Source organism: Phyllopteryx taeniolatus, chromosome 23, assembly GCF_024500385.1.
Source record: "Phyllopteryx taeniolatus isolate TA_2022b chromosome 23, UOR_Ptae_1.2, whole genome shotgun sequence".
NCBI classification, from domain to species: Eukaryota; Metazoa; Chordata; class Actinopteri; order Syngnathiformes; family Syngnathidae; genus Phyllopteryx; species Phyllopteryx taeniolatus.
The window spans coordinates 7,950,627-7,978,526 of NC_084524.1; the positions used below are offsets into that span (position 1 = coordinate 7,950,627).

Sequence of the window (27,900 nt, forward strand, 5' to 3'; positions counted from 1 at the left end):
GCTTGGTATGTTATGTCTTGTAAATCAGAAACCTCCCTATTTCAAATAAATACAGGAGCGACGGGAGAGATTGTTTAGAGCGTGATGAGAGGCTGTAATCTGAACAATCTCCCATACGCCCTCCTCATGAGAAAAAGAAACCAGAGTCTTCATTCCTTTTGTGCATTTTTATAGGTGTTGGGTGAGATAGATCCAACAATGTCAAGTAAAATTCTTGTTAGCACACAGTTGTTGTCCGCACATGATGGGACATAGTAATCTGCCAACAAAGCCGCCATGCAGGCGATGATTAGTGACTCAGCGACGGTAACTTCATCACGCAGGCAGCTCCCCTCTGGCATTTCCGCTGCTCTGGATGTCTCATTTACTCCAGGGACATTCCGTGCTGCCGTCTTGTGCCAGTGACGAAGCTGGCATGGAGGCGATGAATATTAACTTAGTGACACGATAGCTAGCTAGCCTGGCTCATCACAGTGCCGTTAATTAACATCAACCCTCAAAGTCTGAACTCCCAAGCATCAAAGGCCCCCAAATGTGCCACCGGGAATAGGAACAATTGCTGGGACACCCGCAGACGTCGAGGGGAACTGCAAGTCGCACCGGAGGGACTCTCATTTGATGTTAACCAAGGATAAATGTCTGTTTTGATAGTTCACGAACTCTGCAGAAATATTCTAAATGTATGCCTTGATATCTGTGTCAGTGCTAACTGTACAAGTGCAAGTGCGAGGTTTTGAGAATTGTTTGTCTTGATTTGACTCCAAGCAGCATAAAAGTGATTTGAACCATAAGCAGTTGATTTGCCAAAGCTAAAATATAAACAGTCAGTCCGAGATGCTTGACCTCTCAATAAAGAGAGTACCAAGTTGAGGTTATTTTATATTAATATATGATTTTTAACCCATTTTATCAAATTTGTAGACAAGATGCAACTTAATGTGTGTGGTCTTCTCCAAGTCGTCAATCCCTCCTGCCCACGCCCCGCCTCTGGGGTATTTAAGTCTTAACTCCCGCCTTCTCGCTCTCTCGTTTTTTTTTTCTTCTCCTCTTGTCTTGCTGGCATCTGGCCAGCCACGGGCTGGCTTCGGCCGCCCCTCCCCCTGCCCTTTCTTTGTTTGAGCACACAGTAACCGCGGGCCTTGGGAATGGAGACCAGGCTTCCCAGCCTTTCCGTGGTCCACCGCTAGGCGATCAGAGCAGCTGGTGCAAAAGTACCAGGTACGCTTCCAGCCAAGCGTGATCGCTCTGGATTTGCCAGGGAACCACAAAAAAAAGGCAGGAAGAGACATGGTCATTCCCCCCCCCCCCCCTTTTGAGGCATGACGACCAGCCATTTTTCATCTTCTGCCTCTTTTGTTTGTTTTGCTTTTCTACGTTTTTTTTCCTTCAACCAAATCTGCCTCAATGCTCCCTGAGACGAGCCCCAAGAGAGACCACCACCCCCCAGCTTGATCCTACGGTCGTGAGTAGACATGGCAAACTTTTGCCAGACTACAATATTAGTGCCTAATAAGTTTGGGGAAATTACGAGCAAAATCTCAACTTTGTCCTCTCTCTCTCTCTCTCCCATCCACACTGGAGGCAGCAAACACTCACGTTCCCAACTTTAGTCCAACACACGATGTTCTATTTCATTTATTCATGTTATTTTCTTTCTTTAGTTCGACCCCTTTTGTGTGTTTCCCTCTAGAGCCCTTGTAGATGTCATTAAATATACTATAAAATTCCACTCTTGGTTTTATTTTGTGTGTTCTGAGTTTAAGTAAACCTCCGTCATCTAGAACTAAAACATTTCATCGTGTAGCAACCTTTAGATTACGAGACTGATAAAAAGGTTTCGCTTTTCCTAAATTTTATCCACATAAAAAGTGATGTGGTGCCCCTTTACTAGATAAAATTAGTTTGAGTTCAACAATTAAACTTAAAATTAATTAATTAATTAATAAAAGTACCGCAGGCGTCGCTTTCGGCTTATTCTTTTCTCCTCAATTAATTAGATTTTTGCTAAACTCATACGCTACAGCAGTGAGGCTTTTTGTAAAATAATTTTTCACTGTATATGTTTGTATTTACTTTAATCCTACGCTATAAAGCACGGTTCTTGCTTCGCGGTTCTGCTATATTGCAGAGTTTTATAACAGGTGTTAACCTATTCGATGTTTACCGAGAAACAGTTCATGCACCAAGGATGATTGTATTCTCGGCACCTTAAAGAAAGCCCGCAGCTGCAGGCGAACTAATACGAGCTTTGCAAAGACTGTGTCAGGGGAGCAAAGTGCGAGAACAGCCCGCAGGGCGACTGGCTGCACGGACGAGGCAAGCTGCAAGAAGAGGACACTGGAAATTATTGTCTGTTACCATCTGTGTGTATTTTTCAGTTACATGAACTATCTTATCCATCCATTTTCAACACCGCTTATCCTGGTTAGGGTCGCGGGGCGCTGGAGCCTATCCCAGCAGACTTCGGCCGAAAGGCGGACTACACCCTGAACTGGTCGCTAGTCAGTTGCAGGGCACATATAGACACGGACAACCATTCGCACCCACATTCACACCGTCACTGAGTGGGAACTGAACCCACGCTGACCGCACCAAAGTCAGGCGAGTGTACCACTACACCATCAGTGACCTGCTTGGGAATGTCCTTGGATAACACAAACAATGGCTTGCTGCTATTCATAGGTTTGTTTTTATGTTGTGTGTGCATTTATCCAGACTTATCATTTGGGGACTTACCATTCCGGGCTTCGCTGGGAACAACCCAACGACAATCGGTAGGAAACGGAGCGCGCGCAATTCGTGAAGCATCTGGCGCAGAGGTTAAGTGTGCCTCGCGCAACCCAAGTTTGGCGTGAGTTGCGCTTGCTAGTGCTCGCCAGAGGTGGGAGTAAGTCGCGTGAGTGGCAAGTCGAGTCCTTACTAAATCTCAAGCAAGTCGTTAAGAGTCAAGTTATTAGACAAGCAAGTCAAAAGTCCCACTTGAGTCCGGCTGGAGTGACGCCTCCCTTGAGCACGGTCTACGAGGTGATCGTGGCTCGCCACTGCGGCATGCGCGTCTTCGCCCTGTCGCTGATCACCGACCGGGCGGTGATGGACTACACAGCGAGGAGAAGGCCAACCACGAGGAGGTCCTGCAGAGGACGGAGCAGGATGGAGCACAACAACAGCGACGCCTGAGCCATCTTTCCTTCTCCCAAAGGTCAAACTCGCATTCCGGTCCGTTCCGTTCCTCCTCCTCGTAATTCATTTGTAAGTTAACAACTGATTAACGTCAACAAATGCGATTGAGTTCAACTGTTTTCTTTCTAATGTTCATCAAAGGTTTTTATTACGACACACTCTGTGACATTGATCGGCTTTCATAATGCGTGTAAACAGGATGTTCTTCTTCAGAGTGACAAAAGTGTTTTTAGTTCCACCATAAAAAAAAGCTACACATGCATGTCATCACTGTCACGGTTATACTTGGTGCTCCCAAAAATGGCGAGCAGTTTGGCACAGGAAGCATAGCTGGAAGCCGTGTCTACACCTTCACGCCTGCAACTACTCTGTTCGTCTCGGGCTTGGCTTGACGCACAATAACGCAAATGTGCAAAAAGGTGAATATGGGAACCCCACGCGGGTCCGCACGAGATGGCGGTGAGGTTACAAAACGCTAAACTAACAGGTGTCAAACTCAAGGACTGGGGCCCACATATGCCTGCCGCATCACTTTATGCGACCCACTAAATTAAAAGTGTGTCTACTTCATGTTTCTGTATCAATGGGTTGGTTCTTTTACCAAAATGGCACTTTTTTCTGTACTCTTCATTTTTTTTTACACGAAATACCCTCTTAACTAAAATGGAACAGTCGTTTTACACTTAAATATTTACATACCATAATTTTCCATGACTTCTGATTTTAAAATTAATTTGTTGTTAACAATATACACCACTTGAGAAAAATTAGGGCTGTTGGGCTTTTAAAGGGGAAATTTTCAGGACGAACCTAAAATACATTATGATCTTTAAACCCCGGTGAACTTCATTTGACCTTTACTGAACATTTGAATTCACATGTCCAACTGTTCAATGATTCAGTCCTTTTTGCACAACTTGCCGGCAACATCACAACATGTGTTAATACAGTTCCTGGTTCAATTAAAATATGTATTTTAACAAAGCTTGATGTTACGCTGGTAACATTTTGACATCATAAGTCCCAAACACCCCCTAACAATTCATCAACAGTACCTTGCCATTTCAAGTGTCACACAGAAGTCATCAGCAGGTTGCAACTGGAAGAGTCACAGAAAGGCATAGGAGTGTATATGCTTGGAAAGTTCCATGAATCAAACACATTGTGAATTTTTGTTGTTCAGCTCCTTGTTAGAGAACAGCAATTTGTGCAAAAAGTACTGATATATTGACCAACTGAACAGTCTTAAGTTTAGAAAAGGTCAAATAAAGTTCACCGTCAAAGGTTATGGTGCTTTTAGGCTTCATCCTGAATTGATGACGTCACGGCATCTGAAGGCACCGGGTAGGCTGCCTGCTGGGGTCTAGGCGAACACGGTGAGGGAGAGCCACTGCAGGAAACAGGAAGCGGCGACACGTGAGCAACAGGAAGTGAGCGAGCGGTTAGCACATTTCCTGTTACCTGGGAGACGTTGAGTGCGATGACGCCGTCTGCGTCCGTGTCCATGATCTTGAATGTTTCTGTCGAAGCAACGAGCGCAGCGAGGTCAATGCGGGATGGCGGCGGGGGGGCGGAGTCACGGACAACACTCACTGAACGTGGACTCCAGGCGGACGAGACATGTGACGAAGTTGTCAAAGTCGACGGCCATGTCTTCCTCGGCGTATCGCAGGATGATGAGCTGGAACAGGTGATTGGTCAGCTTGAAGCCTGCCGCGAGGAGGCAAAAGTTAGCGCGCGCGTGACGAATAAACGCGCGCGCGCACGCGGCCAGGCATCACACCTGCGGACTCCAGCGCCCTCCTCATCTCGTAGGAGCTCATGCTTCCCGACTTGTCCAGGTCATAGTTCCTGAATATGGTCTGTCCACGAGCAGGAGAGTGCTTTTGATTCCACAGTGAGCCGTGCGTGCGTGCGTGCGTGTGTGAGAACATTTACCATGTAGCGTTGAATCTTCTCCCACAGCACGTTGAACTCGACCAAGCCCAGCTTGCCACTGCCGTCCGACTGCGACGACGTTGAGGAAAGCAGCAGAACTCGGGGACTCGAGCCACATGACTCGGCCTCAAAACTCAAAAGGAGACGGCAGCGTCCCCGAGCAAAGATGGCGGCAAGGATACGTCCATGAGGTTGATCATGCTGCGACACGCCTCTTTGGTGAAGCCGTCCGTCTTGAGGTCTTTTTCTGTTGCCACGGAAACCATGTTTAGGTCCATGCGCGTGAGCCGAAGGAGGGCCGATAATGTACTTACGCTCGCCGGTGATGCGGTTCAGGATGGTCTGCAGCTCGTTGATGCTGATCTCCATGTCCTCCACGGCGCAGGCACACACGAGACAACGGTAACGTCAAAGGTCAGACAGGAAGCTGAAGCAAGAAGGAGCATATGCGCTTACCGGACCAGCCAGCTGTCGGAAGAGACTCTTGAAGCCGGCGTCAATCTGACTCTCGTCCAAATAGTTCTGCAAGGACAAGAAAAGCCTTGATGCTGAGATGGCAGCGCCACGAGGAACCGACGAGTGTTGAGTTCTCCCACTGGTGGACCAACAAGGCCTTCTCTGCTTGCCTCAACAATAAGTATGGATGTGGATGATGGATTTTTTTGTCCAATCAGGTTTCAGCCTTTACGTGTTGCTATGTCAAATGAATCTGCCCAAGGCCTTTAGAGGGACAAAGACATCAGACATTTTTCTGTCTTCTGATTGGATGGTCAGAGCAAAGCTTGTTGCAGCCAAGTTCGACTAACAAAACACATCTGTGGCGATCTGCTTCCAATTATACATTTAATAATTAGCATCTGTGGTTAAGTATGATGTATTTTAATGACATGTTTTTGTCACGTTATCAGAGAAATACTGATTCTGAACTGCTCCAGATGATGTGTGTGGCACCGTTATATTGCGTTTCCATAATTGCAACGTGATACTGGTGATATTAAGAGGTGGTTTGAGTTGGTAAATCCCCATTGCACGCCCAGATACCAAATGCACGGCCCGCCGCTGCGCTCTCCTCACCTCGATCGGAAGCTCCGCCACCACGTCGTCATCCAGCTCCCTGACACGCAAAGACTTCATGTGAGCGAGCGGCCACGTTTGCGAGGGCGCGACAAAGCGTTACTCACTCGGAGTCGGCGGCCTTCTCGGAGAAAACCCGCAGGATGAAGTCGGCCTCCTTGTGCGGCTTAAAGGTGGACGGCACGATGACGTACTCGCCGGCCGGGAGACGCAGACGCCTGCTGACCTCCCTCGACTTGATGAAGCATTCGGAGCGAGCGCTAATAGCGTGCGTCTGGAAGAAGTTCTGCTTCAAGTGGACCCCCCTCTGCCCTTTAGCCTGAGACGGAAATCGGTTACCACCACCATTCTGCCTTGAAGGTAAAGAACCCGATTGGAAGCTCATACCTCGTCGGGAACCTGCAAATAGAGGAATCAATGAGATGACAGAGCAGGAAGTACGCACGGGAGCTTTGCGGGAGAACACCGACCTCGTAGACGGCGAAGCCGATGGTCTCCATGTTTTTGCCTTCCCGCCGCTTCTTCCTGTGGTCTTTCTGCATGAGCGACACAAGGAAGCTGCAATCCGAAGTGCCGGGCGCGTCGGGGTGCCGCAGCAGCAACTTGAACTGCGGATTTAGCCAAAAGGTCGCTGGACAGGAGAGGTCAAAAGTCAAGGTCGGTTTTGAACCCCTGCACTCCCCGAGCCTTTTCCTACCAGGATTGTTCCGGCAGCCTCCGGCCGTGCTGCCCCGTCTCCACTCGCCGGGATACAGCGATGAGCTCCATGTCGTCATCTGGCTGTTCTGGAGGGCGTCGGCTGTCAGGTTACAGATTTTCAAACTGTTGAACTCACGCAGGAAGTCGCTGAAGGACAACCTGTGGCGGGGGCGGGGCCATGAGAAACGACCGCATTTCATGGCAGCAAACAGAAGCGGACTCACCAGAATTCACCGTCCTCGCTGCGGTTTTGTAGCCGAGCGCGGACGTCAGGGTCCACGCTGTCCCATTCTCGAGAACTGTACGGAAAAATGGAATGGAATGGAATCCACCAGCAGGGAAAACTTTGGAAGTTCTGCTTACATAATCCATCCATCCATCCATTTTCTACCGCTTATCTGAGGTCGGGTCGTGGGGGCAGTAGCTTTAGCAGGGACGCCCAGACTTCCCTCTCCCAAGCCACTTCATCCAGCTCTTCTGGGGGGATCCCGAGGCATTCCCAGGCCAGCCGAAAGACGTAGTCTCTCCAGCGTGTCCTGGGTCGGCCCTGGGGTCTCCTCCCGGTGGGATGTGCCCGGAACACCTGACCAGGGAGGCGTCCGGGAGGTATCCGACTCAGATCCTCCGAGCCAACTCATCTGGCTCCTCTCAATGCGGAGGAGCAGCGGCTCGACTCTGAGCCCCATCCGGATGACCGAGCTTCTCACCCTATCTCTAAGGGAGAGCCCGGACACCCTGCAGAGGAAACTTATTTCGGCCGCTTGTATCCGGGCCGGGATCTTGTTCTTTCGACCCACAGCTCGTGACCATAGGTGAGGGTAGGAACGTAGGTCGACCGGTAAATATAGAGCTTCGCCTTTCAGCTTAGCTCCTTCTATACCACAACGGACCAATAAAAAGTCTGCATCACTGCGGACGTTGCACCCATCCGCCTGTCGATCTCCGATTCCAGTCTTCTCTCACTCGTGAACAAGACCCCAAGATACTTGAACTCCTCCACTTGGGGCAAGATCTCATCCCCGACTCGGAGAGGGCACGCCACCCTTTTCCGACTGAGGACCATGGTCTCAGATTTGGAGATGCTGGTTCTCATCCCAGCCGCTTCACACTCGGCTGCAAACTGCTCCAGTGAGAGTTGGAGATCACGGCTTGATGAAGCCAACAGAACCACATCATCCCCCAGAACATGAGCAAAGTTCTGTCGGTGGTGGTAGTTGAAACTCCTTCTGACAGGGGATTCCCAGCAGACCTCCACTATACGTTTGGGCCTGCCAAGTCGGACCGGCATCTTCCCACACCATCGGCGCCAACTCACCACCAGGTGGTGATCAGTTGACAGCTCCGCCCCTCTCTTCACCCGAGTGTCCAAGACATGCGGCCGCAAGTCCGATGACACGACCAGAAAGTCGATCATCGAACTGCGACCTAGGATGTCCCGGTGGCAAGTGCACGTGTGGACACCCTTATGCTTGAACATGGTGTTCGTTATGGACAATCCGTGATGAGCACAGAAGTCCAATAACAGAACACCGCTCGGGTTCTGATCGGGGGCCCGTTCCTCCCAATCACGCCCTTCCAGGTCTCACTGTCATTCCCCACGTGAGCATTGAAGTCCCACCCCATTGAGTCCAACCCCTCTCGAGAGGACTGGTACCAGAGCCCAAGCTGTGTGTGGAGGCGAGTCCGACTCTATCTTGTCGGAACTTCTCGACCTCACACACTAGCTCGGGCTCCTTCCCTGCTAGAGATGTGACATTCCACGTCCCTAGAGCCAGCTTCTGTAGCCGGAGATCAGATCGCCAAGGACCCTGATGGCCCCTCCCACAGGTGGTGAGCCCATGGGAAGGGATACATAATCATATTACGTAATACAGAGCCCTTGAACTCCCCCATTCCCAGACTCTCAGTTGAGCGTGAGGCTTTGCATGTTTACACGTGGCATCACGTTTTCCAACACGAGAGGTGTGTGTGTCTCACTTGTCGCTCCAAGCGCCGGTCCACTCTACCTGCCCCCACGGGTTTCTGATGCGGACCAGCTTGGTCAGGTTTCCACAGAAGACCACCTAAGGGACACGGTGGATCGTGGTCAGATCGGACAGAGAGACACACCGCCACCGTGACGCTCTCTCACCTCATCCAAGCCCGTGACGGAGTAGGCGTGGCCCTTGACCAGCTTCTTCAAGTTGACCGCCTCCCTGTCTTCGGAGTTGGTGGCCTGACGTAAAAAACAACAGAGGTGGGAGGAGGTCACATATGTGCAAGTCAGAAGTCTAAACCTTCAAGTCTCAGGCAAGTCACAAGTCACTGTGGCAAAAAGCTAGTAAGGTAGTAAACTTGAGTCCCCACTAAATTTCAAGCAAGTCAAGCCATTACAGTGAATCCCCGGTATTCGTGGACTGAAGGTACAAATTAATTGACACCCTCAAAAAGGTTTGTAATTGCCTACAGATGCCACAAAGTGGTGGCAAAGCATTACTTACGTCAAACTAAAACTCCTAAAATCACTTCAACATAATAGCTTGGCATCAAGATGCCACCAAAGCAATACTGTTATTACAGTGTATAAAATTAAATGTTAACTATTGATATTTCAATATGCATCATTACAGTAACAGCATTAAATATACTGGTTACAATAAACACTTTAAAAATAAATACACTGGTTTAGTGGTGACCTGTATCCCAAACCTTTAGAAATGTTATAATTAACTTTAACAAAGCTAAACTCAACCACGAACTCCCTAAATACAAGCAGCACATCGACTGTCCTACCAGGGAAAATAATACTTTAGACCACTGCTACACCACGGTAAAAAACGCATACCGTGCTATACCTCGCGCAGCCTTGGGCTCGTCTGATCACTGCTTAATTCACTTAATACCGACGTACAGGCAAGAACTTAAATGTGCGAAGCCTACAGTGAAAACAGTCAAAAAGTGGACAAATGAAGCCAAGATGGAACTTCAAAGCTGCTTAGACTGCACAGACTGGAGTGTCTTTGAAAATTCAGCTGGCAGCCTGGATGAATATACGGACACTGTTACATCCTATATCAGTTTCTGTGAAGAGGTCTGTGTTCCAACAAAATCATTTCGCACATTCAACAACAATAAGCCGTGGTTCACTGCTAAACTTAAGCAGCTTCGCCAAGCTAAGGAGGACGCATATCAGAGCGGGGACAGGGCCCTGTATAATCGAGCTAGAAACCAGCTGACCAAAGAAATTAACATTGCAAAGAGGATCTATACAGCAAAGTTGGAAAAACAGTTTAGCGCAAACGACTCTGGCATGCATTCCAGTCGCTGACTAATTACAAGCGACGATCCCCCCAAGCTGAGAACAATAGCACACTAGCCAACGACTTGAATACCTTCTACTGCAGATTTGAAAAGGACAGTTTCACACCACACACCAATCCGGCCGCACCCGCGACCACAATCACACCTCTGACCTCTGCGTTAACCATCCATGAACAGGATGTGAGACGCATCTTCAAACAACAAAAGATTAACAAAGCGGCAGGCCCGGACCACGTGTCTCCATCCTGCCTCAAAGTCTGCGCGGACCAGCTCGCGCCAGTCTTCACTCAGATCTTCAACAGATCACTGGAAATGTGCGAAGTTCCATCCTGCTTCAAACGCTCCACCATCATCCCAGTCCCCAAGAAACCTGCAATCTCGGGTCTGAATGACTACAGGCCTGTCGCTTTGACATCTGTGGTCATGAAGTCCTTTGAACGTCTTGTGCTGGACCACCTCAAGAGTGTCACAGGTCCCCTGCTGGACCCCCTGCAGTTTGCCTACCAAGCGAACAGATCTGCGGATGATGCAGTCAACATGGGACTGCACTTCATCCTAGAACACCTCGACAGTGCAGGGACCTACGCGAGGATCCTGTTCGTGGACTTCAGCTCAGCGTTCAACACCATCATCCCTGAACTCCTTTCATCCAAGCTTCTCCAGCTCAGCGTCTCACCTGCCATCTGCCAGTGGATTTACAGCTTTCTGACGGGCAGGACACAGCAGGTCAGGCTGGGGGAGGCCACCTCATCCACACGCAGCATCAGCACTGGGGCGCCCCAAGGTTGTGTCCTCTCTCCGCTGCTCTTCTCTCTCTACACGAACGACTGCACCTCAGCGAACCCGACTGTCAAACTCCTGAAGTTTGCAGATGACACCACTGTCATCGGCCTCATCAAGGACGGTGACGAGTCTGCATATCGACAGGAAGCGGAGCGGCTGGAGCTGTGGTGCGGCCGACACAACCTGGAGCTGAACACGCTCAAGACTGTAGAGATGATCGTGGACTTCAGGAGGCATCCTTCGCCACAGCTGCCCCTCACGCTGTCCAGCTGCCTTGTGTCAACCGTCGAGACCTTCAAGTTCCTGGGAATTACAATCTCCCAGGACCTGAAGTGGGCGACCAACATCAACTCCGTCCTCAAAAAGGCCCAGCAGAGGATGTACTTCCTGCGGCTTCTGAGAAAGCATGGCCTGCCACCGGAGCTGCTGAGACAGTTCTACACAGCGGTCATCGAATCAGTCCTGTGTTCTTCCATCACAGTCTGGTTTGGTGCTGCTACAAAAAAGGACAAACTCCGACTGCAACGGACAATCAAAACTGCTGAAAGGATTGTCGGTACCCCCCCTACCCACCCTTGAGGACTTGCACGCTGCCAGAACTAAGACAAGGGCATGCAAAATCCTCTCGGACCCTCCCCACCCTGGTCACCAGCTCTTCCAGCTCCTTCCCTCAGGTAGGCGCTACCGATCAATGCAAACTAGAACTAGTAGACATTCCAACAGCTTCTTCCCTCTTGCAATCAACTTCTTGAACAGCTAACTTACAATTCCATTACAACAAGCTGGCAATTTTTTGACTTGAGTTCGTTGTCACATTTCTGTATTATGTATTACTCGTGCACTCACTGTAGTTGTCTCGCCGTGCTGCACTATTTGCATATAGTGGCCACTCATGCCAGAGTAGTATCTGCTCCATTTGCACACTGATTGAGGAGTATCTGTAACATTTGCACAACCATTGTCCCAGATTATCGCACTACTCGTCACTTTAAACCGCATACACTTGAAGTCTCAGTGCCCTTTGCACAATGGTCATTGCACCGGACTATTGCGATATTAGCCATTCGAACTGAGGACTCTGCATCTTTTTGCACAATTGTTGTTTGTTGTTGTTTTTTGTTAATGTCTTTATGTCTCCAAAGTGTTCTGTAAATTGACTGTCTGTTGTACTAGAGCGGCTCCAACTACCGGAGACAAATTCCTTGTGTGTTTTGGACATACTTGGCAAATAAAGATGATTCTGATTCTGATTCTGATTCTGAAAGACTTCCGGACGGCTTCGAGGAAATTCTGGTCCACCATCCGACGTCTCAGGAGGGGAAAGCAGTGCACCATCAACACTGTGTATAGTGGGTTTGGGGCGCTGCTGACCTCGACTCGGGACGTTGTGAGCCGGTGGGGAAAATACTTCGAAGACCTCCTCAATTCCACCGACACGCATTCCCATGAGGGAGCAGAGTCTGGGTTCTCTGAGGTGGGCTCTCCTATCTCTGGGGTTGAGGTCACCGAGGTGGTTAAAAAGCTCCTCGGTGGCAGGGCCCCGGGGGTGGATGAGATTCGCCCGGAGTTCCTCAAGGCTCTGGATGTTGTAGGGCTGTCCTGGTTGACACGCCTCTGCAACATCGCGTGGACATCGGGGACAGTGCCTCTGGATTGGCAGACTGGGGTGGTGGTCCCCCTTTTTAAGAAGGGGGACCAGAGGGTGTGTTCCAACTACAGGGGGATCACACTCCTCATTCTCTCTGGTAAGGTCTATTCAGGGGTGCAGGAGACGAGGGTCCGTCGGGAAGTTGAATCCCAGATTCAGGAGGAGCAGTGTGGTTTTCGTCCTGGCCGTGGAACAGTGGACCAGCTCTACACCCTTGGCAGGTTCCTCGAGGGTGCATGGGAGTTCGCCCAACCAGTCTACATGTGTTTTGTGGACTTGGAGAAGGCGTTCGACCGTGTCCCTCGGGGAGTCCTGTGGAGGGTGCTTCGGGAGTATGGGGTACTGAACCCCCTGATACGGGCTGTTCGGTCCCTGTACGACCGGAGTCAGAGTTTGGTCCGCATATCCGCCACTAAGTCGGACTCGTTTCCGGTGAGGGTTGGACTCCGCCAAGGCTGCCCTTTGTCACCGATTCTGTTCATAACTTTTATGAACAGAATTTCTAGGCGCAGCCGAGGCGTAGAGGGGGTCCGGTTTGGTGGCCTCAGTATTGCATCTCTGCTTTTTGCAGATGATGTGGTTCTGTTGTCTTCATCAAGCTGTGACCTCCAACTCTCACTGGAGCAGTTCGCAGCCGAGTGTGAAGCGGCTGGGATGAGAATCAGCACCTCCAAATCTGAGACCGTGGTCCTCAGTCGGAAAAGGGTCACGTGCCCTCTCCAGGTCGGGGATGAGATCCTGCCCCAAGTGGAGGAGTTCAAGTATCTTGGGGTCTTGTTCACGAGTGAGGGAAGAATGGAACGGGAGATCGACAGGTGGATCGGTGCAGCGTCTGCAGTGATAAGGACTTTGTATCGATCCGTTGTGGTAAAGAAGGAGCTAAGCCGAAAGGTGAAGCTCTCGATTTACCGGTCGATTTAGGTTCCTACCCTCACCTATGGTCAAGAGCTGTGGGTCGTCTCCCTTAGAGATAGGGTGAGAAGCTCGCTCATCCGGGAGGATCTCAAAGTAGAGCCGTTGCTCCTTCATATCGAGAGGAGCCAGATGAGATGGCTGGGGCATCTGATTCGGATGCCTCCCGGACGCCTCCCTGGTGAGGCGTTCCGGGCACGTCCCACCGGGAGGAGACCCCGGGGACGACCCAGGACATGCTGGAGAGACTGCATCCTTCGGCTGGCCTGGGAACGCCTCGGGATCCCCCCGGAAGAGATGGATGAAGTGGCTGGGGAAAGGGAAGTCTGGGCGTTCATTCTTAACACTCACGGGGCTTTTAGAAACTATATGGACAAGAAGAAGATACATACAATAAAAGCTGGTACACAGAATACAAGCATGTAGATTTCTGTCAGTAACATAGTAATTACTTTTATATTAAACATTTACATTTGCATTAAAAGCTTCTTGATCACTGCTTGTCTCACCAGGACACTTGTGTGTCTTAACCCGAGCCTTACGAGAGAATCTTTGACCACAACCTGAGCAGGAAAAAGGCTTCTCTCCAGTGTGTGTTCTTGCGTGTATTTTTAAGCTTTCCTTTAGGGAGAATCTTTGACCACAAACTGAGCATGGAAAAGGTTTCTCTCCAGTGTGTGTTCTTGTGTGTATTGTTAAGTATCTCTTCACAGAGAATCTTTGACCACAAACTGGGCATGCAAAAGGCTTCTCACCAGTGTGTGTTCTTGTGTGTATTGTTAAGTATCTCTTCACAGAGAATCTTTGACCACAAACTGGGCATGCAAAAGGTTTCTCACCAGTGTGTGTTCTTGTGTGTATTTTTAAGCTTTTCTTTAGGGAGAATCTTTGACCACAAACTGGGCATGCAAAAGGCTTCTCTCCAGTGTGTGTTCTTGCGTGACCTGTCAAATATCCCTTGTGAGAGAATCTTTGACCACAAACTGGGCATGCAAAAGGTTTCTCTCTGGTGTGTGTTCTTGTGTGTATTTTTAAGCTTTCCTTTAGGGAGAATCTTTGACCACAAACTGAGCATGGAAAAGGTTTCTCTCCAGTGTGTGTTCTTGTGTGTATTTTTAAGCTTTTCTTTAGGGAGAATCTTTGACCACAAACTGGGCATGCAAAAGGCTTCTCTCCAGTGTGTGTTCTTGCGTGACCTGTCAAATATCCCTTGTGAGAGAATCTTTGACCACAAACTGAGCATGCAAAAGGTTTCTCACCAGTGTGTGTTCTTGTGTGTATTTTTAAGCTTTCCTTTCGGGAGAACCTTTGACCACAAACTGAGCAGGCAAAAGGTTTCTCTCCAGTGTGTGTTCTTGCGTGACCTGTCAAATATCCCTTGTGAGAGAATCTTTGACCACAAACTGGGCATGCAAAAGGTTTCTCTCCAGTGTGTGTTCTTGCATGACGTGTTAAATATCCCTTTTGAGAGAATCTTTGACCACAAACTGGGCATGCAAAAGGTTTCTCACCAGTGTGGGTTCGTGTGTGTATTTTTAAGCTTTCCTTGTGAGAGAATCTTTGACCACAAACTGAGCAGGCAAAAGGTTTCTCACCTGTGTGTGTTCTTGCGTGACGTGTCAAATATCCCTTGTGAGAGAATCTTTGACCACAAACTGAGCATGCAAAAGGCTTCTCTCCAGTGTGTGTTCTTGTGTGTATTTTTAAGCTTTCCTTTTGGGAGAATCTTTGACCACAAACTGAGCATGCAAAAGGTTTCTCACCAGTGTGTGTTCTTGTGTGTATTTTTAAGGTTCCCTTCTGAGAGAAGGTTTGACCACAAACTGGGCATGCAAAAGGTTTCTCACCAGTGTGTGTTCTTGTGTGTATTTTTAAGGTTCCCTTCTGAGAGAATCTTTGACCACAAACTGGGCATGCAAAAGGCTTCTCACCAGTGTGTATTTTCATGTGTTGTTTGAAATTCCTCTTATAAGCAAAGGTTTTCCTACATTTAGAACATTTCCAGCATTTATTGGCAGTGTGACATGTCATATCACCTTCCAACTGTTCATCATCATCATCATCATCACCGTCTGTTTGTGATCCTCCACAGTGGTCTCCATCACTTGAGCTGTTGCTGTTTGGTGGCTCCGCCCCTCGTCTCTCCTCACTTCGACCTTCATCTTCACTCTTCAAAGGGACACCAGTCGATGGAACCTTGATGATTTCCTCCTGCTCTTCCTCTTTAATGTGAAGCAACTCTTCCTCCTCCTCTTTGATGTGTTGAACCTCTTCATCCTCCTCTTCCTCTTTGATGTGATGGGACACTGACTGCTGCCGCTCAGGATGAAGATTTTCACTGACGTCTGCAAGACAAAAGAAGACAAACACAAATGGGTCAAATCCAATTTGTTTACAATATTGACAACCACCTTGGTCCTCGATCCTGTTTCCACGTTAGCGCTTTCAACCAGAGAGCTGAATGGGACTAATGGGGTGACGCAAAATAGTAGAACAGCGGGACGCAGCAAAGTTGGGCGACCCTTCAATGTGGATGCACCGTTTTTTGTTTTTTTACACGTCATCATCCATAGAAGTTGAAAAAAGTAATGCTATTTGTGACAAAGTAAGGAAGAGAAATCACAGGTTTCAAATTTAAAGAGTGAAAGTAAATTGTTGACAGTAAAAAAAAAAAAGTATGACACCTAAAAATGTACTTAGGTACAGTAAAGAATAATGTGTACAGTAATAAAACTGCGATATAGGAGGGTTTACTGTACTTGGTGAGTTCCCACCATTGAAGACTGATTTGACTTGGCATGAACAAATGTTTACTCAACTTGCCGACAAGACACAAAAAGGGCAAAAATCTTGTTGGCAATTTTCCAAACACGTCGTGTTGGTTGTGTAACACTGTTACAACTTTGATCATGCAACAATGGCCACAAGCCTTTCAGATCTTCTGAAATTTGGCCTCCAACCCTCAATCCACATCATCATGAGGGGATGCCATCAGACTACACGCGATTGGATATTATAAAAAAATTATATGTAACGTCAGACAGTCCTCATCAGAAAAACCCGGGAATAATATTAAAATTAGAATGTATTTCATAAAACCAGTGAGAGAGAAGTGAACCCACCTGCTCTGCGTAGCACAATTCGAGGCTGCAGATTGAACGCAGCGTCCAGTAGTTGACGTTGTGGCTCCTTCTCCTCTTTTGGGCCACAAAGTTCCTCCTCGTACTCTGCTGTCCTCCTTGCACACATTTTCACACGACGATCGCAACACTTTCCGCTCTACGTTGGAGGGATGAGAAAAGCAAGTGCAAATCAGATGACATCAAGATTACGATTTGGACACTGTGGGTTCAACACTACGTGAGTTAAAATGGCAAAGCACCAAAGTCAACAAGAGGAAACAGGAGAACGGAATGATGCATTGGAAGAAATATGAGACAGAAAGAAAACAGCTCATTTGTGACAAAGGGAGAGAAAATTTGTGTTTGAACACTGTCGAGATTCTCCAAATTCATCCATCCATCCATTTTCTGATCCGCTTCTCCTCACTAGGGTCGCGGGCATGCTGGAGCCTATCCCAGCTGTCATCGGGCAGGAGGCGGGGTACACCCTGAACTGGTTGCCAGCCAATCGCAGGGCACATAGGAACAAACAACCATTCGCACTCACAGTCATGCCTCCGGGCAATTTAGAGTCTCCAATTCATGCATGTTTTTGGGATGTGGGAGGAAACCGGAGTGCCCGGAGAAAACCCACGCAGGCACGGGGAGAACATGCAAACTCCACACAGGCGGGGCCGGGGATTGAACCCGGGTCCTCAGAACTGTGAGGCTGACGCTCTAACCAGTCGGCCACTGTGCCACCTCCAAAAACATGCAGTTCAAAATTACTTTCCAAAGCCTCACCACATTCATCCCAACATCGCTGTTTACAAAGTTTGCGAGGGATACTGTACATGATTGCTGCACCTGTTTTCAGCTAATGAACCCTTTATTCAACATGTGCTTTTATGGAATGTCATATCTAGAATTCGTCATGATAGTAACAATTGAAGTAGTAGTATAACCCCTATTCCAATGAAGTTGAGACGTTGTGTTAAACAAAGAAAAACAGAATACAATCATTTGCAAATCATGTTCAACTATATTTAATTGAATACACTACAAAGACAAGCTGTTTAATGCTCAAACTGATCAACTTTATTGTTTTTAGCAAATAATTATGAACTTCGAATTTTATGGCTGCAACACATTCCAAAAAAGCTGCGAAAGGGTCATGTTTACCACTGTGTTACATCACCTTTTCTTTTAACAACATTCAAAAAACGTTTGGGAACTGAGGACACGAATTGTTGAAGCTTTGTAGGTGGAATTCTTTCCCATTCTTGCTTGATGTACAGCTTCAGCTGTTCAACAGTTCGGGGTCTCCGTTGTCGTATTTTACGCTTCATAATGCGCCACACACTTTCAATGGGAGACAGGTCTGGACTGCAGGCAGGCCAGTCGAGTACCCGCACTCTTTTACTACGAAGCCACGCTGTTGAAACACGTTTGGAATTGTCTTGCTGAATTAAGCAAAAAAAGACATTGCTTGGATGGCAGCATGTGCTTCTCCAAAACCTGTATGAACCTTTCAGCATTAATGGTACCTTCACAGATGTGTAAGTTACCCATGCCATTGGCACTAACACAGCCCCATACCATCACAGATGTTGGCTTTTGAACTTTGCGTCCATAACAGTCCAGATGGTTCTTTTCCTCTTTGGCCCGGAGGACAGGACGTCCACAATTTCCCCAAAAAATTTGAAATGTGGACTCGTCGGACCACAGAACACTTTTCCAATTTGCATCAGTCCATCTTAGATGAGCTCGGGCCGAGAGAAGCCGGCGGCGTTTCTGAGTGTTGTTGATAAATGGCTTTTGCTTTGCATAGTAGAGTTTCAAGTTGCACTTACGGATGTAGCGCCAAACTGTATTTACTGACATTGGTTTTCTGAAGTGTTCCTGAGCCCATGGGGTGATATCCTTTCCACATTGATGTCGGTTTTTGATGAAGTGCCGCCTGAGGGTTCGAAGGTCACGAGCATTCAATGTTGGTTTCCGGCCTTGCCGCTTTCATGCAGTGATTTCTCCAGATTTTCTGAACCTTTGGATGATATTATGGACCGTAGATGATCAAATCCCTAAATTCCTTGCAATTGTACCTTGAGGAACATTGTCCTGAAACTGTTCGAACATTTTCTCACACACTTGTTCACAAAGAGGTGAGGCTCGCCCCATCTTTGCTTGTGAACGACTGAGCAATTCAGGGAAGCTCCTTTTCTACCCAATCATGGCACCCACCTGTTCCCAATTAGCCTGTTCACCGGTGGGATGTTCCAAACAGGTGTTTGATGAGCATTCCTCAACTTTCTCAGTCTTTTTTGCCACCTGTCCCAGCTTTTTTGGAACGTGTACAGGTAATGATAATTTGCGAAAAACAATAAAGTTTATCAGTTTGAACATTAAATAGCTTGTCTTTGTCGTGTATTCAATTCAATATAGCTTGAACATGATTTGCACATCATTGTATTCTGTTTTTATTTATGTTTAATACAAACGTCCCAACTTCATTGGAATTGGGGCTGTCGTTGGAACCGTAGTGATGGTGGTGACAGAAGTCCTAGTGGTAATTGTTGATCTCGTATCGGTGGTGGTGTCGTGATTGTGAAACATGTTGGAAGGGTTGCTGTTTTCAAACATCGCCCGTTGAAATGCTTCCTTGAGGCAAGACGATATAGCCACTTCCTGCCACATATAACATGAGTTACGTCGCTTTATGTCCAAAAGTGCCGTCCGATCTTCGCCAAAATTTATGAGTACATTCCTATTTACGTTCACATCTTCTTCTTCTTCTTCTTTTCCTTTCGGCTTGTCCCGTTAGGGGTCGCCACAGCGCGTCATCCTTTTCCATGAGAGCCTATCTCCTGCATCCTCCTCTCGAACACCAACTGCCATCATGTCTTCCCTCACGACATCCATCAACCTTCTCTTTGGTCTTCCTCGAGCTCTCTTGCCTGGCAGCTCCATCCTCATCATCCTTCTACCAATATACTCACTCTCTCTCCTCTGGACGTGTCCAAACCATTGAAGTCTGCTCTCTCTAACTTTGTCTCCAAAACATCGAACCTTGGCCGTCCCTCTGATGAGCTCATTTCTAATTTTATCCAACCTGGTCACTCCGAGAGCGAACCTCAACATCTTCATTTCCGCCACCTCCCGCTCTGCTTTCTGTTTTCTCTTCAGTGCCACTGTCTCTAATCCATACATCATGGCTGGCCTCACCGCTGTTTTATAAACTTTGCCCTTCATCCTAGCAGAGACTCTTCTGTCACATAACACACCTGACACCTTCCTCCACCCGTTCCAACCTGCTTGGACCTGTTTCTTCACTTCCTGACCACACTCACCGTTGCTCTGGACGGTTGACCCCAAGTATTTAAAGTCCTCTACCCTTGCCATCTCTTCTCCCTGTAGCCTCATTCTTCCCCCACCACCCCTCTCATTCATGCACATATATTCTGTTTTACTTCGGCTAATCTTCATTCCTCTTCTTTCCAGTGCATGCCTCCATCTTTCTAACTGTTCCTCCAGCTGCTCCCTGCTTTCACTGCAGATCACAATGTCATCTGCAAACATCATGGTCCACGGGGATTCCAGTCTAACCTCATCTGTCAGCCTATCCATCACCACTGCAAAAAGGAAGGGGCTCAGGGCTGATCCCTGATGCAGTCCCACGTCCACCTTAAATTCTTCTGTCACACCGACAGCACACCTCACCGCTGTTCTGCTGCCCTCGTACATGTCCTGTATTATTCTAACATACTTCTCTGCCACTCCAGACTTCCGCATGCAGTACCACAGTTCCTCTCTGGGTACTCTGTCATAGGCTTTCTCTAGATCTACAAAGACACAATGTAGCTCCTTCTGACCTTCTCTGTACTTTTCCATCAACATCCTCAAGGCAAATAATGCATCTGTGGTACTCTTTCTAGGCAGGAAACCATACTGTTGCTCGCAAATACTCACTTCTGTCCTGAGTCTAGCCTCCACTACTCTTTCCCATAACTTCATTGTGTGGCTCATCAACTTTATTCCTCTATAGTTGCCACAGCTCTGCACATCACCCTTGTTCTTAAAAATGGGCACCAGTACACTTTTCCTCCATTCCTCAGGCATCTTCTCACGCACTAGAATTCTATTGAACAAGCTGGTCAAAAACTCCACAGCCACCTCTCCTAGATGCTTCCATACCTCCACAGGAATGTCATCAGGACCAACTGCCTTTCCATTTTTCATTCTCTTTAATGCCTTTCTAACTTCCCCCTTACTAATCATTGCCACTTCCTGGTCCACCACACTTGCCTCTTCTACTCTCCCTTCTCTATCATTTTCCTCATTCATCAACTCCTCGAAGTATTCTTTCCATCTACATAGCACACTGCTGGAACCAGTCAACATATTTCCATCTCTATCCTTAATCACCCTAACCTGCTGCACATCCTTCCCATCTCTATCCCTCTGTCTGGCCAGCCTGTATGGATCCTTTTCTCCTTCTTTAGTGTCCAACCTGCCATACATGTCATCATATGCCTCTTGTTTTGCCTTTGCCACCTCTACCTTTGCCCTGTGTCGCATCTCAATGTATTCCTTTCGCCTCTCCTCGGTCCTCTCAGTGTCCCACTTCTTCTTAGCTAACCGTTTTCCTTGTATGATTTCCTGTACTGTGAGGTTCCACCACCAAGTCTCCTTCTCTCCTTTCCTGCCAGAAGATACACCAAGTACTCTCCTGCCTGCTTCTCTGATCACCTTGGCTGCAGTGGTCCAGTCTTCTGGAAGCTCTTCCCGTCCACCGAGAGCCTGTATCACCTCTTCCCGAAAAGCTGCACAACACTTGTCCTGTCTCAGCTTCCACCACATGGTTCTCTTCTCTGCCTTTGTCTTCCTAATTTTCCTCCCCACCACCAGAGTCATCTTACACACCCACCATCCTATGCTGTCTAGCCACACTCTCCCCTACCACTACCTTACAGTTGGTAACCTCCTTCAGATTACATCGTCTGCACAAGATGTAATCCACCTGCGTGCTTCTACCTCCGCTCTTGTAGGTCACCCTATGTTCGTGCCTCTTCTGGAAAAAAGTGTTCACTACAGCCATTTGCATCCTTGTTGCAAAGTCTACCACCATCTGTCCCTCCAAGTTCCTTTCCTGGATACCGTACTTACCCATCACTTCTTCATCACCCTTATTACCTTCACCAACATGTCCATTACAATCTGCACGAATTACGACTCTCTCTCTGTCTGGGATGCTCAGAACTACATCATCTAGCTCCTTCCAGAATTTCTCTTTCACCTCTAGGTCACATCCTACCTGTGGGGCATAGCCACTAATCACATTACACATAACACCCTCAATTTCAAATTTCAGCCTCATCACTCGATCTGATACTCTTTTCACCTCCAAGACATTCTTAGCCAACTCTTCTTTTAAAATAACCCCGACTCCATTTCTCTTCCCATCTACACCATGGTAAAATAATTTAAACCCTGCCCCTAAACGTCTAGCCTTACTGCCTTTCCACCTGGTCTCCTGGACACACAATATATCAACCTTTCTCCGAATCATCAAGTCAACCAACTCCCGAGATTTTCCTGTCATAGTCCCAACATTCAAAGTCCCCACATTCAGTTCTAGGCTCTGTGTTTTCCTCTTCTCTTTCTGCCGAAGAACCCGCTTTCCACCTCTTCTTGACTTCGACCCACAGTAGCTGAATTTCCAACGGCGCCCTGCATGTTGACGGCGCCGGTGGCGGACGTTGTTAACCCGGGCCACGACCGATCCGGTATGGAATTCTTTGGATGAACGCTCATATTTGTTTAGCAAGGTTTTAAGCCGGATGCCCTTCCTGACGCAACCCTCTGCATTTATCCGGGCTTGGGACCGGCCTACAGTTTGCACTGACTTGTGCCCCCCATAGGGCTACATTCCTATTTACGTTCACATACACCTCTGAAAATATTAGGGCTTTAGGTATCAAATAGTTTAGTGTTCGAGTATCCTACTAAAATTGTAATGAAATATTAGGGTATTCAGATAAATCTTTGCAGAGTTAAAAAGAGCAATTATGAATACACGAGAAAAAATAAGCAATTTCACATAAAAATGAACAACCACTTATTTTTCTTTTTTCGAAAATCTACTTTTATTTCTTAAATTCACATTGGGCAGAAAACTATAAAAATATGAAAGTAATTTCAGTTTAAACTTTGCATTTTTCTCCTGAGCATTTTTTTTAAATTATGAACAAAAAAAACATCAGGCAATCATGGCTGTACATTTATGAGCTTAGATCAGAACTAAAATGAAGATGAAAATGAAGACCCTCGATAGGAGACAAGTACTGTATTACCATATTAAAATGTTTTACAAACTTCGCCACTCACAATCTTTTTGTTTTTCTTCACCGACAGCACTTGACTCAAAACGTCGCCACTTGCAGATACGACACTGACCATTTGCGCTCAATGGCGCACCAGATGTTGTTGCTTGGTGCTCTTTTTTCCCCCACCCACAGACCTCACTGGCAGTTGCGAATGTGATTTATGACAATTAATTACAGTCCTGCAATATTCATCGATGGAGCCGATAGCCAAATCTTGACGTGTTCTTTAGATGTATTCACAATGTGTAATGTAACTTAATTTAGCCCTCACCGAATTAAATAGATCTAACAAAAGAAACAATCTGGAAAAGGTTTATGGTCAGAAGGTCCATCCATCCATTTTCTGAACCGCTTATCCTCACTCGTGTGACATTTTTTTCCACAGAGATTTTGCCCTCCGAGACTCAATATTCTGTATTCCAAGGATTTTACTTGGTTTAAGTGCACAGAGAAACTTCTTGAACATGAGGCACTACTAACTGGAGTCATTAATGCAATTTTGGTAAGCCTAAATAGTTAATGAAAACCCATGGCCTGCATGGCAGACGAAAAGCACTGCTGAGCAAAAAGAAAAGGAAGACTCGTCTCAATTTTGCCAGAAGCAAAATGGTGGTAGTGGTGATGGTAGTGTGATGGTCTGGGGCTGTTTTGCTCCTTCAGGACCCAAAAGAACCAATAATTCTGCTGTCTACCAAAAAAAAATGTTTGTGAGCTCAAGCTGGAACGATTGGATACAGAAAGTAGTTCGGAAGTAAACAAGTGAGAGTAGGAAGAGTCCAAACCTGCTCTGTGGAACACAACACGAGGCTGCATGCGAACAGCGTCCACAAGTTGACGTTGTGGCTCGTCCTCCTCTTTCGTTCCAGAAAGTTCCTTCTCGTACTTTGCTGTCGTTCTTGCACAGAGTTTGCACACGATCATCACAGGCGATCTCGAATTTGCGATGCGTTGCTGACAAACGCGTCTCTTTGTTAGCGGCTAGCGAGCTAAGCTAAGCTAACTAGGCCGAGAAGCTTCGACGTGCACCACCAAGACGAGTTTATCCGCACACGAAGATTGAAATGATGTTTTACTTCTTGAAAGTAGTGAAGGACGCACTGTGTCGAGGTTTCAATCCGTTCGCAACTAATTCGGGAAGAATTCATTAGTGGAGCAAATTCATTTGCGCAAACAAAAGTGGACGAAAGTCGATCTGGAGCGGAAGTTGCTGGCAACGAGGGAAGCGCATGCGCAGACGCAGGAGGTTGAATTTGATAGTTTGTTGCGATCATTTCAAACGAAGTTTATGGTCAAATATACTGGATAAAACCGAGATAAAGAACATGCAGGTGGAATAAAGACGAAACTCGACCAATTCCAGTTGACTGGGAGGCCAGCCTCCACTCGTAAAGAAGTCAAGCCAGCCGCCCCTCATTTTGTTCATACGAGGCATTACGGTAATAAACCGCCAACGAGCGGCGAAAGCCACCTTCAAAATAAAAGCCTGCCAATAATAGGGACGTCAATGCTTTAGATTTAAAATAATTACGTATATAGATAAGCGCTCTGTTACAACGCAACCAGGAATGCAACCAGCAAGGTTAATTCCAATCTTGAGATGCATGAAAAAAAAAAATTTGATATCTCCATACATGACTGCTAGTATATCTTTTTTCAAAAAAATTATAAAACATAAATGTTAAATGGGCTGCACTTATATAGTGCTTTATCTACACCATCACAGTGCCCAAAACACTTTACAAAGCCTCACATTCTCCCACTCACACATTCATTCACCAATGGGCAACTGCTGCCCTGCAAGGCACTGCCAGGGCCACTGGGAGAAAATTAGGGTTCAGTGTCTTGCCCAGGGACCCTTTGAGATGAGGAAAATAATCCCATTGGTATCGCAACACCAGTCCAGTTCTGGGGGACACTCCAGTTCCCCAACAAAAGAGGTCCCACCCAAATCTGAAGTGGCATTTCAAAAGAAAGTCCCCTCAACTGCATATTTCACTGTCATTATGTCATGGTCTGTGTTTTGGTTTGGGTTGTTTAGTTTTGTTCCATGTTTTCCTGTGTTCCATGTTTGTCGTGTGCTCATTAGGTTGTTGTGTCCACCTGTTCTCGTCTACTTTGTGTTGACCAATCAGCTCTCTCTAGCCACTCGTCTTGTCCAGGTGTTCCTCGTTGTCTCGTCAATTTGTTTGTATTTAGTTCCCTGGTTTCTTTCAGTTCTCGTCGGTTCATTGTCGTTGTCACGTCTTGCCATGTCATAGTCGCCTGTTGTTTTTGTCATAGTCGCCAGTTGTTTTTGTCATAGTCGCCTGTTGTTTTATCATTGTGATTAAATATTATTATTTTGAGATTCCCGCACTCCTGCCTTGCCTCCCTGCTTCCCTGCAATTGGGTCCACCATGTTCTTGCCTTGCGTTCCTCGCCGTCGTCCTAACCATGTTCATGACAGAATGAACCGACCAGAACAGGACCCAGCGGGAAGAACATGGCGTCACCCTGGACGCCACCAAACTGGCTCCCACCGTCCTCAGCCTGCCATCCATACCTACCCTCCTCCAGTAAGCCCTATCATTCAGTCTTTTCTGTCCTTTTCCTCGGGTCCCCCCACTTGTCCTAGCTATTCACCATGCCCTACTATTGTACATCCACATGTTTCTTTAGATTCCGATTTTTCTGATTGTGAAGATGGCCCTGATTTAGTTAACCTCCTGTCGGATTCTGACTCTGACACAGATTTAGATTTTTCTGGTTCCTTCCCTAGTTTATCCCGTCCTCGTCAGTTTTTGTCACGTTTCCACGTTTCCAACCCCAGTGAGTCCAAATCCTTTCCCTCTGACCTTTTCTTGGGCACCCGTTTGGCCATCTACCCGGGACCGCCGCGTGGTGGCCAACGGAGGCGCCCAAGTAAAGGTCCACCTTAAATGTCTGCGTTACGCTAACTCATGCAACACTGTCAACGCGGTCAGGTCTTTCCATGACACTATCCAACATCATGGAAACCCCTAATGTTAATAAATAAAAAAAACAACCTACATCATATTATTTGTTGTGTTATAAATAACATAATAATACATAACACATAATAATATGTTGTGATCGTCGTATGAAATTGTGTGCAAGAAGGACAGCAGAGTACGAGGAGGAACATTGTGAACCAAAAGAGAAGAAGGAGAATTTTTGTGTCTTGTAGGCTGGTTGAGTAAACATTTGTTCATGCCAACTGAAATCAGTCTTCAGTCTGAAAATGTGATTGCAATGGTGGGAAGTAACCGAGTACAGTAAACCCCCGCTAAATCGCGGTTCACTTATCGCGGGCCGCCTCTATTTTTCAATGTCGCCCTTCACAATTTGGAGTACGACAGGCCTGTCGGGGGGCTGTGGGTAATAACGGGGCAGTTCAAACGAACCGTGTGGGCAGAACAGCCGGACGTTTGCGATGGTGGGGCAGCACCATCTAAATTGAGTTTTTATTAAATTGCAAATAAACACAAGGTGAGGTATAGGTGTCCTCCATTTAGCAAGAGAAGATCATTTCAATGAAGAGAGAATTTGGGAAATGAAGACAATACTTGAGGTGAAGAAAAGATCACGTCAGGCTCAATCAGGTTGTTTTTTGTCCCAGTTTTGCCCTGTCCCGACCGAGGACCTCAAACACCAGACTGGATTATGTTTTAAAAGATTATCCTATGAGATTATGTCAAGAGGAAACAGTAGAACGTACACTGTTTTAATTGTACTTTATTTTTTTCCTCTTTGTTTTAAATGTTTATAAGATTTTTTTTCTTTGTTTTGAAATGCTTTTAATCATGTAAAGCACATTTAGTTACCTTGTGTGTGAAATGCACTATATAAATACATTTGCTTTGCTTTAAATCTGAGATGTGTTAAGAGTGGATTTGTTCAGAATATAGGGACCGATATGGGTCGGGGCCGAAAAATATTTACGACTCTTACAAAATCTCCACGTGTGGAAGCCAACGTCTCCCCCAGTCATGACGTCGTGAATTGGGAAGTGAATCAGAATGTAGCCAATCAAGAAGCGCTCTGACTTAGGAACAAGGAAACAACCGCAAATAAAAGCAAACGTATTAGCCGATGTCATGGGTTTTTTTGTAGAAAGGTGGGTTGCCCAGACAGCAAAAAGTATTTTCCAAAGCAAGTCCCTCATAGACGACATCGCCATTCTCCAGGTTTGTTTCCAGACCCGTGGTGGAACACAATCCTGCTGTATGTTGTTGTGCCTTTCATATTATTGGAGCACACCACAGACAACATGACAGAAATTGTTAAATGGCTGATTTTTTTATGTTCATGCGTGGGGTCTGGAGCAGATGAAAACTCTTTTAAAATTGGTAAAATCCTTATGTGTGTCCAGGCCTTAGGAAGTAGAATTGTCGATCGAGGTGTGTGTTGGAGGAAATTTAGGTGTGGAAGTATATCTGTGCCATCAGATTCTCAATTTGAATTACAAAATTTTTTTTACAGTCAATTTGAATTTTACTTTTAACATCAAAATATCCAATCCAAACATTTCAGTTTCAAATATTCAGCTGCTCCATTTCAGAAGCAAATTAAACTCGCTGGCAGAAAAGGCTGTTAAAATGGCAAAAAAATATAATAATAGTAATAATAATAATAAATGCTATTAAATTCTGCACACACGTGCAAACATAAAGTAACGTAAACAACAATTTTCTACCCACAAATGAGGTCTTTAATCAGACCTTCTTTATTTTAAATTCTACGTTACCATCATGACGCAATTCCCCAAAACCTACGGATAAACTTCTCTTGAGAATGAATGGGCCTTCAACAATTCCCACATTTAACACAAGCTCAGCCTCTTCCTTCCAATGTTTGTCCTTCGTTTGCTTTTTCCTGCCTT

General features: G+C 46.7%; 2 protein-coding genes across 7 annotated transcripts in view; both read right to left on the minus strand.

Annotated features, from left to right (window-relative positions):
• Window positions 1–152: 152 nt before the first annotated feature.
• LOC133472583 (calpain-1 catalytic subunit-like) lies at window positions 153–8,935 on the minus strand. 3 transcript variants are annotated; one of them, XM_061763648.1, is made up of 15 exons: window positions 8,869–8,935; window positions 7,116–7,190; window positions 6,890–6,991; window positions 6,663–6,823; window positions 6,580–6,591; window positions 6,300–6,511; window positions 6,193–6,232; window positions 5,575–5,640; window positions 5,433–5,490; window positions 5,301–5,371; window positions 5,119–5,187; window positions 4,964–5,042; window positions 4,774–4,890; window positions 4,642–4,700; window positions 153–4,570 (listed from the first exon to the last, which is right to left on the minus strand). In XM_061763648.1, exons 3-15 carry the CDS (start codon window positions 6,966–6,968, stop codon window positions 4,544–4,546), a joined length of 1,050 nt encoding a protein of 349 aa, XP_061619632.1. In that variant the 5' UTR covers window positions 6,969–6,991; window positions 7,116–7,190; window positions 8,869–8,935; the 3' UTR covers window positions 153–4,543. The 3 variants fall into 3 exon arrangements, with proteins under 3 accessions (XP_061619632.1, XP_061619631.1, XP_061619633.1); XM_061763647.1 differs by lacking the exon at window positions 8,869–8,935 and adding an exon at window positions 7,283–8,830 and having other exon boundaries at window positions 6,890–7,050; XM_061763649.1 differs by lacking the exon at window positions 8,869–8,935 and adding an exon at window positions 7,283–8,828 and having other exon boundaries at window positions 5,301–5,365; window positions 6,890–7,050.
• Window positions 8,936–11,613: 2,678 nt separating this feature from the next.
• The window catches only part of LOC133472541 (gastrula zinc finger protein XlCGF57.1-like), a 51,768-nt gene continuing 35,481 nt past the window's right edge, over window positions 11,614–27,900 (minus strand). For 2 of the 4 annotated variants that reach the window (XM_061763511.1, XM_061763512.1), the window contains exons 2-3: window positions 16,657–16,813; window positions 11,614–15,879 (exon numbers count right to left, since the gene is read on the minus strand). In XM_061763511.1, coding sequence (XP_061619495.1) covers window positions 13,994–15,879; window positions 16,657–16,783 — 2,013 coding nt within the window. In that variant the 5' untranslated portion in view covers window positions 16,784–16,813 and the 3' untranslated portion in view covers window positions 11,614–13,993. Of the gene's footprint in view, window positions 15,880–16,656; window positions 16,814–23,800; window positions 23,936–27,900 lie in introns of those variants that run through there. The other 2 variants (XM_061763510.1, XM_061763514.1) reach the window with 2 other exon arrangements.